Source organism: Microtus oregoni, unplaced genomic scaffold (genome assembly GCF_018167655.1).
Source record: "Microtus oregoni isolate MIOR12 unplaced genomic scaffold, Mior012 000118F_ref0000498, whole genome shotgun sequence".
Classification (NCBI taxonomy): Eukaryota; Metazoa; Chordata; class Mammalia; order Rodentia; family Cricetidae; genus Microtus; species Microtus oregoni.
This window is the reverse complement of record NW_024544747.1, coordinates 1669569-1679438: the sequence shown is the minus strand read 5'-3', so window position 1 is coordinate 1679438 and position 9870 is coordinate 1669569. Positions and strand designations below refer to the sequence as shown.

Below are 9870 nucleotides of genomic sequence, written 5' to 3'. Positions count from 1 at the left end.
AATATACTGAGGGGTTGTGGGCTCCCTACCCCGCGCCCCCTTCTCAGCCTCTGGGCCAAAAGAACTTCTGCCAAGACCCTGCAGAGTGAATGAGGAGGAGGGAGGAGACACAGAGGAGCCACACAGAAAAGCTCGGAGGGTGGTACGGTACAGGAGGAGGGGACCAGAGGGAGGAGCCAAGAGCGTACAGGGATTGTATGGGGAGGGGTCAATGACAAAGCCTCGAGGAGAAACTAAGCCTAAATAGAAAAGGTAGGATGGGAAAAGAAGGGTGGCGCTCAGAGGATAAGGAGACAAAAGGATTACGGAGAGAGGACAGGAGCTCCCTAGGCCCTGGTGCCAGCTCATGTCGTGTGTGCCCAGCGGATATGGCGAACTTCCCGTCCACAATAAATAGGAGAAACCTGAGTACACTGGTGCACATGGCATCGATCTGCCTGGCAGAAGCATTTTCCTTCCCATGCAAACAAACTCACCAGCAGAGCCCTCCCCTCTTTCACCCCACATTCATCACTCCTTTGGCCATCCTCTGACGAAGGTGGCCTCTCCCCGGCCATCCTCAGTGTCCGGAGCCATACATTTTGTCCCACTCCACTAGAGAGTCCAGCTCCTTGGGGGAAGCCCGAGGGCCCACCTTGGCTAGAGCAGCCTCTACGTCTTTGTAGGAAAGGGGCCTCTGCAGTCCAGAGAGGCCCACCTCGGCCGCTGCCTGCTGGCACAGCTGCCCCAGCTCGCCGCCTGAGAAGCCCTGGGTGCCCTGCACCAGGACGGCCAGCTCCCGCTCGCTCAGCGCACAGCCCTGCTGAGCCAGCGCCCTCTGCAGGATCTGCCCGCGCGCCGCGCTGTCGGGCAGCGCCACGTGCAAGCGCAGCGCGAAACGCCGGCGAGTCGCCTCGTCCAGGGCCGCCGGCCGCGAGGTGGTACCCACCACCAGCACGCCATCGTGGCGCGCGCCGCAGCCGCCGTCCAGGCAGGCCAGCAGAGGCGCCCGCAGCGAGGCCCCGTCGTCCCGCGCCGGCAGCAGCGCGTCCAGCTCGCTGATGAGCAGCACCGCGGGCGGGCGGCAGCGCGCAGCCGCAAAGGCCGCCTGCAGGAGGCGCGCGCCCTCGACGGCGCCCGAGGCGGCCAGGCCGGCCCCGCGCAGGCGCAGCAGCGTGGCGCCCAGCTGGGTGGCGAGGCAGCGGCCCAGCAGAGCTTTGCCGGAGCCGCGGGGCCCGAAGAGCAGCACGGTCCGCGGCGGGCGCGCGCTGCCGGGACAGGCGGGCGGCCTCAGCAGGGGCCACAGCAGCTCCTCCTCCAGCGCCGCCTTGAGCGCGCCCTGGCCCGCCACGTCTGCCCATTGCACCGGGGGCCCGCAGTCTACCATCTTGCTGGTCACCAGCTCCAGGGTCCCCGGGTCCACACCCTTGGGAGGTTCCCCCGACGGCGCCGTGAATCCTCCGCGGGTGGCCGGGACCCGCTCGGGGGGAAACTTGTCAAAGGGCTCGAGTTGCAGGCCGTAGGCGGGGGACCCCAGGACCTTGAGAGCGCCGCCGCCGCCGTACTTGCCGGTCCCCTCCTCCGTAGCTGCGGCTGGCTTGGCGCGGAACCCGTTGCCCCGACACTCGGCGTCATCCGCGGCGGGGTAGGCGGCGCCGTCGGCAGCGGGGGCCTTGGCGGGCTCGTAAGCGTACTTGCGGTAGCGAGCCTCCGCGCCCTCGTCGACCGCCTTGCGCTTCAGCGACACGCCCTCGACGGCGGCGGCGGTGGGGAAGCCGTAGGGCGCGGGCCGGGGCGGCGCGGGGGCGGGCAGGGGCGTGGGCGCCGCCAGGCCGGACGGCAGGTAGGGCGCGGGCGGCGCGGCGGGCGGCGGGAGCGCCCCGAAGCCGGGCTGCGCGGCGTAGCCTGCCGCCGGGTAGTTGTAGAGCGGCGCCGAGGGCCCGTAGCCGGGCGGCGGTGCTGGCTGCAGGAGCGCGGCCGGAGGCGGCGGGGCCAGCGCGGCGCTCGTCTGCGCGCAGTAGCCGGGCGCCAGGTACCCGCCCCCGTAGCTCGTCGCGTACTCGGTGGCCCCCGACGGGGCCCCGCAAGCATTGCCGGTATACAACGGCTCAGCCAGGTTCCCCGCTACCACCGGGGAGCCCCCGAGGCCCGCGGACCCACCCCCGCCGGCCGACTTGGCTCCCGGGAGGCCTTCGTGGAGCGAGCCCAACGGGTAAGGTGGCTCCGGCCCGGGCCAGGGCTCCGGGTCCCCTTTGGCGCCGTTGAGGAAGGCGGTGTCACTGTAGCTGGCCAGGCCCGGGCGCTCGTAGGGCGAGTCCAGGACTCCGGAGTACTTCTCAGCGTAGCGCTTGAGGAGGTTGGAGGCAGTGAGGGCGGAGATGTCATCGTGTGCCCAAGCATAGTGGCAGCGCTGGCGACCCCCTGGAGGCATCTCCAACTTGTGGGCCGGCGATGGGGTAGTGGAGGAGACGTCCAGGTGCTGCTCTGGCCACTGGTTGAGGGGCTGGGCGTGTTCTGGTGTCCAGTGCATCTTCATCAGAACTGCAGGCAAGAAGAGCAGTGACTGGTCAGCTCCTGCAGCGGCTCTGGGGACCCACTGACAGTCCCCAGACTTAGATGATGACAGGCTCTCCCTCCCAACCTTCTGAACCTTTTGTTTGCTTGCCTGTTTGTTTGTTTATTTGTTTGAAATAGTTTCCTTGGCACCAAGAGGAACCCAGAAGTGCCATGGTTAGCCCTAACTGCACACGTCGGACAACAGCAATCTTCCCCACAGCAGCTGTGCCTCCTAGGAAACAAAGCTCATTCCTGGGACCCAGCAAAGGAAAGGGCCAGACTGGAAGAGCTAAACCATGAGACTGGGGAGTGACCAATACTTGCCGTTCACCCACTATGTGCGGGCCACGGCAGGGGTGTCAGAGTTTGTAAGGATTAGTAAGGCAGGCCCAGAGCTCCTGGCAAGGAGGTCCAATAAGTTGGCATTCCAAGATTCTCTGTTCACCTTGGCCTTCACTGAAACCCAAAGTCCACTTTGGGCCTGAGGTCAGAAGTGCCCTGGAGTGTGATCCTGCCCATCCACCCTGTAAACCACAGTGGCTAACCCAACAACACTTATTTCCTTGCTATTTGATTTCTTTGGGCCTCTGCCTAAAGAAACTAGAACCCTGCCAACTAGAACATGCCTGTTCGCCTTACAAACATTGTGTGGGACGGGCAGATAATTTGCTGAAGCGCATGGGGTAATATGGAGCATGCAGGTGACTTTCAGCGGCATCCCAGGGCTGGCTAAGTACCTGCCTGCCATGCTCAGCGACCTGGGATCAGCACTGGAGGGGTTTAAAAAGTGAACACTAATTTGTTCTGAGCATCCCAGTCACCAAATAAAGAGGGAGGTACGATCACATTCACTTTGCAAAACACCAGTTCTCAAAAGGAACAAAAGTTTCTGGTATGTGGGGCCACAGAGCGGGTCTGTGAGCTATCACAGTGTCTCTACGCCATCAATAGCAAAAACAGTCCAAGGCCGTTCCCTAAACTGTCCTCTGACATCCATCAAGGGGTGAATCTTGAAGTAGTAAGAGATTCAGAGCCTGAGGAACAGTTTTGTCTTGCCACGTGGCTCCCATAAGCCAGCCTAGCCCAACAGTAAAACTTCAAAGACTAAATGAAGTGAGTCCATGGCATACCCAGACAGCCCAAGCTTTTGATGGATTTATAAAAGCGCCGGTTCTTCCTTCAGCAAACTTTGTATTGGTGTGTGTGTGTGCGCGCGTGAGAGAGAGTGAGGAGGGGGGAGAGAGAGCACGCGCACATTGATGCACAGGGGACTGAACCCAAGGCTCCTGCAGGCCAGGTAAACACTATGGAGCATTGCTTCTAACTTCTCTGCAAAAACTGTATTGAGCAAATAAGGATGGCTAAGATGGCTCAGCCAGCCGGGAAGAAGTCAAATAAATACCATCCTTTAATAGAGGGGCTTGCCTGAGGCCCTGGAGCTCAGGAGAACATGCCTCTCCTGGCTGAGGACTCACCGAAGAGCTAGTGTCTCTGTGGCATCTAGAACAGTCACAGGGAGCAGTGCATCCCAGATGACAGAAACAGTACACTCAGAACGCCAGGGCTAGCTGGACGCAGTTATGCAATTATGCACACGTGCATTCTTTGCTCTCAGAAGGAGCCCTGGAGTTTAACACCAGCTTTAGCAGTGCAAAGCAAAACAAACCACGGCCGGCCTCCTTGGTGCACTGTACTGCCACCTGCTGGAGACATATCACAACGTACAGATCTGTACCAGGCTCTTGTACTGTGTACACCTACAAAACTGCACACTGAGCCTATAGAGAGGACCGAGAAATGCAGTTTCTAGAGTCGTGACGGTGTGTGTGTGTGCGGGAGGCTGAAAGCAGTGTTTCCTCTGGTTGTGCACAGCCACCATACTGGCAGCGGCTGGTTATTCTTGGAAAATGAAATGGCCTGCTGGTCCACCTAGAAAAAGCATGAGCTATGCACTAGTACCTGAAAGGAGGGTAATAGTTCTGGAAGGTACCAGCAGCTGGAAGGAAGAACAAACATAGAGGTGGGGGATGTGTGTTCGTGTTCTGAGTCCCAGCTCCTGCTGAGGGTTTTTTTTTTTTTAAATATTTATTTATTTATTTATTATGTATACAATATTCTGTCTGTGAGTATGCCTGCAGGCCAGAAGAGGGCACCAGACCCCATTACAGATGGTTGTGAGCCACCATGTGGTTGCCGGGAATTGAACTCAGGACCTTTGGAAGAGCAGACATGCTCTTAACCTCTGAGCCATCTCTCCAGCCCCCTGAGGGTTTTCAAAGATGAGAACCATTACTTGGTGACAGAGGGGCAGTTTTCTGGGACACCAAGTCACAACTTATCCACTTCCTATCACCTGTGCCCTGGCTCCCAGATTCTCAATACAGAGAACACTTGAGGACTGTGTCTCCCTTGAGTGCAGGTCTGGGCCTGGACTTGTCCCCGTGAGCTTCCTTCTCCCTTGCCAGGCAATCTTGACTAAGTCCTCACCAGGTACCACAGGGAGTCACTCATCGGACACTCTGACCTGCCCTCCCAGCCTGACTCCCGCTCTCTTCTGCAGAAATCAGCCCTCTGTGGCGGAGACCGATGCCTGGTATCACCCCATACTTCTTAATCACTGGCCTGTCTCCTCAGATACTTTAGATTTTTTTTTTCCATTTTAGCCAGGAAAAAAGAAAAATGAAGCCACTACCCCCGTTTCCCCCTTGCCTGCAGCTGTATACACCTTGTAGGCCAAAGGCCTGGTGGTCTATCCACCTCAGCTGCAGATAGATCCCCATCCTGAGCCAACAATCAGTCCAACCTAAGTGCTGTGCACAAGTTCCTCCCATTGGGAACGTAACTCTCTTCACAAATCCAAGATGACCTCCCTTGGCCCTGGGTCCCCAATAACTGCCAGCCTTGCTCTGCTCCCCTTCTTTTGGGGACTGCTGCCTATGTGTGGTGAACACGATCTGCCACATGTCCTCTAGGCTAGCAGGTAGGCAAGGAGCCACGTCTTGGGCAACTTGGGCTTTGCTGAATACTGGAACATTGCACTTCCCTCGAGCCTGGAGATGGAAAGGATCTGGTCTGAGTCTGAATCAAGTCTGAGGCATGGGCCCAAACGGAAAAGGGAGGGAGGCCAGGCTCCAGGATCTGCTTTCAGGTTGAAAGTGGTAGCAAAAAGGATCCCGGAGACACAGCAGACTGCAGGAGTATGTACAGCTTTAGGTCCGTGTGCACTTGAGAGTACAGGTCCCCAGCAAGAGTAGTTCCAGGAGCTTCCTCCCAGACCGAGCCACACCAGCCTGGCCTTCGTATGGATAGCGATCACTAACTCCCTGCTCCCTACCAGCCCTTAACACCCCTACACAGCCAACCTCCCCACTTCCAACTCACTCTATCCTATCTATAGTTCCGGGGTCGGCAGAGCCAGGGGTGAGGAACACCAAGACTTGGGCAAGAGCAGAGCCCTGAATCAGGCAGACCTGTTTCAAAGTCACATCTAGACACTGACGGGGGATCCTGAGCAGACTACCCAACCTTATGGAACCTCATTTTCTCCAGATTAAAGGGCATAATACATAACAGGTAGAGGATGGAGGATTTACAATGACGTTGAAAGGCGGTACAAACTATAGGCCCCAAGTAGTACCCTCTCCGGCTTAGTGGTGACCTGGGGGCTGGGGCAAGGAGCTGACTGGAAGACTCCTGCCAGCAGGACAGGAGAGGATGGTCCTCCCGCCACTTCATAGACCCCCTCTGTGCTTCCCCCATGTTGGTGCTCCAACCTACACGAGACAGAGATGCAGAGAGAGCCCTGCCTCTCTCCAAGATACACAACAGATAGGAGTCAAACTCTGGCCCTCGGTATCTTCCTGCAGTGCCCGCCTCCAAGCCCTTCAATGCTTTGCCTGAGAGTCATAGTGCTGGCTCCTGTTGGTCTAAGAAAACGGCTCCCAGATCTTCCTGTAGATATAGCTGTCTTCCAGAACTGTGGATTTGGTCCTCGTACCTCATGGGTATTTGTATCCTCTGGCCAAGCAGCCCAGAGAAAGCTGTCCCTTTCCCTCTGGATACGCAGTCACACACAACAGCGTGTGGACCGGAGCTGGCAAACAGTCCTTAGTTTGGGTTTTGTGGCTTGCCCTAGTGGTAGCTGGGACTCTGAACTACACACACACACACACACACACACACACACACACACACGGCACACGGTATGATAACCAGCGGTTACAGAACTACTGAATGTAAGAATAGTTTCTCCTACAGCCCCACTTCTCACTGGAGGAAGCCTGGGATTGCAAAGATTGATTCAGCCTTCACAACCAGCCTTAGCGCTGCACTCCCTCCCTGCCTAAGAGCGCCCAACCCATCCATGTACTTTGACAGCATAACCAGCTGACCCCATGCTGTCACTGTGTGGCCACCAGTCAGACGCCCCACCTCGCTATTCTTTACACTCTGTCAGTAACTATCGGTTCCACAGGAGAAGCCCAGACATTTCACTGCAATCCTAAGGGTTCTCAGAAGTTAGGCTGCACGGTTTCGAGTCAGATGGGCACGACCGCACTCACACAGTGTTAACACCTCTCTCCGTTCCCAGAAGCCCCTTAAGACCTCAGAAATTCTGATTCCAGATTCCATTACCCACGGAGGGGTGGGCATAGTAGAGAAGGGGCATCTGGCCCCCACTCAGCTGTAGTGGAGGAGGGCTCATGCTCCTTTCTGGACAAGCCTCCTCCAGCTCCATTATCTCAGCCTGGGACAAAAGGACCAAGTGGAGAATCTCATTGTGGGGCCTCGGTATGGAGATCTCATTAATCTATTCATGCAGGCTCCCACAGGCCTTTTGTCATAGGCTTTTTGTCTGCTGCTTACAACTCAGGTCCCAGGGGTCCGCAGTCCCTGGCAGAGCCTGAACAAGCCTCACTGCTCTGGACCCTGCCCCTCATGCCAACTCCCAACCATTGGAAAAAGAAGGAAAGAGAGAGACATGGGGACCTGGAGGACTGGGCACTTGCCCCGTCCTTGCAGTTGCCACACAGAAACCTCTCTCTCATGCTCCAGGAGAGAGAATAGGCCCCAGGAGAGAGGGACCCTCCTGCTTAGGGGATGCTCTGGGGGCCTGCCACAGAACCTGGTACGGCTGGGGCTCAGTGCATGTCCAGGAATTAGCAGAAGTTGCCAGAAAAGTGACCATGGTCCATATTCACTAAGCGTACTATCTTGTAGCCTTTCGACACTTTCAGAGCATCGCCAACCGTGTGCCAGCTGATAGACAGGCAGAACTGGTCAAACTGTGACCCAAGTTTACAGCTTTGATAAGCTTAGTGTGGTCAGGAAGAAAGGGAGGAAACCACAAAGGAGGAAGAAGGAATGGGGAGGGATGACCAAAAAAAACAGCATTTGAGTTAGGAGGGCGGGGCAAGGGCTGTGTCCAGCCCAATGACTGCAGTGAACACAGCACTGTGTACTTAAAACTGCCACAAACTAAGTGTTCTCACCACAAATAACCTTGTGGAGCAATGTGCAGAACTGTGGGACTTAACCTTTCATCGAAAACATTCAAGTTTTTGTTGTCAATTAAAAATTAGGTTAAAAAATCACTACTATTCTTAAAGCTCTGGTAACTTGAGTTTTTCGGTGCTAATGGAACTTACAGATAAAATTGATGGAGTTTTTTGTTTTGTTTTGTTCAGTGTAAATGGGTGTTTTACCTACTTTGCACCAAGTGTTTACCTGGTGCCAAAGAGGCCAAAATAGGGCGCTGCATCTCCTGGACCTGGAGCTATAAATGGCTGTGAGCTGCCATGTGGGTGCTGGGGATTGAACCCAGGTCCTCTGGAAAAGCAGTATTTTTTAACTGCTGACTTATCTCTCTAGCCCCTTATTAAGGATTTTTAAAAGATTTTTAAATTGACCAGGCAGTGGTGGCACACACCGCTAACCCCAGCACTCGGGCGACAGAGGCAGGTGAATCTCTGTGAGTTAGAGGCCAGCCTGGCCTACAAGAGCTAGTTCCAAGACAGACTCTAAAGCTATAGAGAGACTCTGTCTCAAAAAAAAAAAAAAAAAAAATTTAAATTGTGTGTGAGAGTGTGTGTTTCTTTGTGGGGCTATGTGCCAGAAGAGGGCGTAATATCCCCTGGCGTCAGACTTATAGACCACCCAACATGGATACTAGGAACCTGTTGTAGTTATCTTAACCAGGCAAAGATGTATTACATTTGTTTATGCTGCAGAATATTGCCTTAACTGTGTAAAGATGTGTTGTTACATTTGTTTCGCCTTGCCTCCCTAAGGCACTTGACTGGTCTACTAAAGAGCTGAACAGCTAATAGGTAGGCAGAGAAAGGATAGGTGGGGCTGACGGGCAGAGGAGGAGGAACCTAGGCTAGAGAGAAGAAGGAGAAGGAAGAGAGAAGGAGACACCTGGGACAAGAAGCCAGGCAACTATTGCCAGACAGACAGACAATATAAGCAGTGAAAGTAAGGTAGGTATACAGAAGTAAGAAAGGTAATAAGCCGAAAGGCATAAGGTAGATGAAGAGAAACAGGTTAATTTCATTTCAAAGAGCTAGCCAGAAAAGAGGTAAGCTAAAGCCAAACATTCAAAACTAGCGTCGTGATTTGGGAGCTGGTTGGTGACCCAAAAGAAAAGCCTTGTACAGGAACCAATCTTAGGCCCTCTGTAACAGTAATATATGTTCTTAACCACTGAGTCATCCCTCCAGCCCTGCCAGGTTGGTTTTCTGTTTGTTTGAATAGCAAAGAAGGGGATGGGGTGGGGGAAGAAGAAAAGACTTATTCTGGAAGCTCAGAGACAGCCAAGGCTATATCTGGGGCTATGGACACCACCCAAAATGGGTCTGCAAAGATTGGAGCCTTGGCACAGACTCCAGGCCCAAGATAAGAAAAAAAAGGAAGAAGTGTGCTGAGCTGTAGGCAGTGTCCAGTCCTCTCATTTAGTCCCCTCCACCTACGGAAGCAGACAAGGCTAGAGCAATACCACTGAGGTGTGGCCCACCCTAGAAGGGGACATCTCTTCCTTCGGAACCACCGTGTTCCCTGTGGCAAGGTTCATATGCCAACTAGAGAGCAGGGGAGCAGGGGCCGCCCTTCCCAGCTGTTCCTAGCTATTCTCCTGGCTCAGAGCCACAGCAAAGATCATGGCGCTGCAGAGGGGTACAAGAAACAGGCACAGGGCTGGCAGACAGGAAGGAAAGAGTGAGGAGTGTCCACTCGCAAAGCTGTTTTCTGGACCGATTCTCTATTCGCCTATATCCGTGTTGCTTATCCTCTGGTGATGATTGTCTGTGAAGAGCACAGGCCTCTCTGCTGAGGGGC

At 55.2% G+C, this 9870-nt stretch overlaps 1 protein-coding gene across 1 annotated transcript; it reads right to left on the bottom strand.

Moving 5' to 3' along the window:
• Fignl2 (fidgetin like 2) lies at nt 1-2509 on the bottom strand. The gene has a single exon (XM_041646049.1). It carries the CDS (start codon nt 2507-2509, stop codon nt 560-562), a length of 1950 nt encoding a protein of 649 aa, XP_041501983.1. The 3' UTR covers nt 1-559.
• Between the last annotated feature and the right edge of the window lie 7361 nt (nt 2510-9870).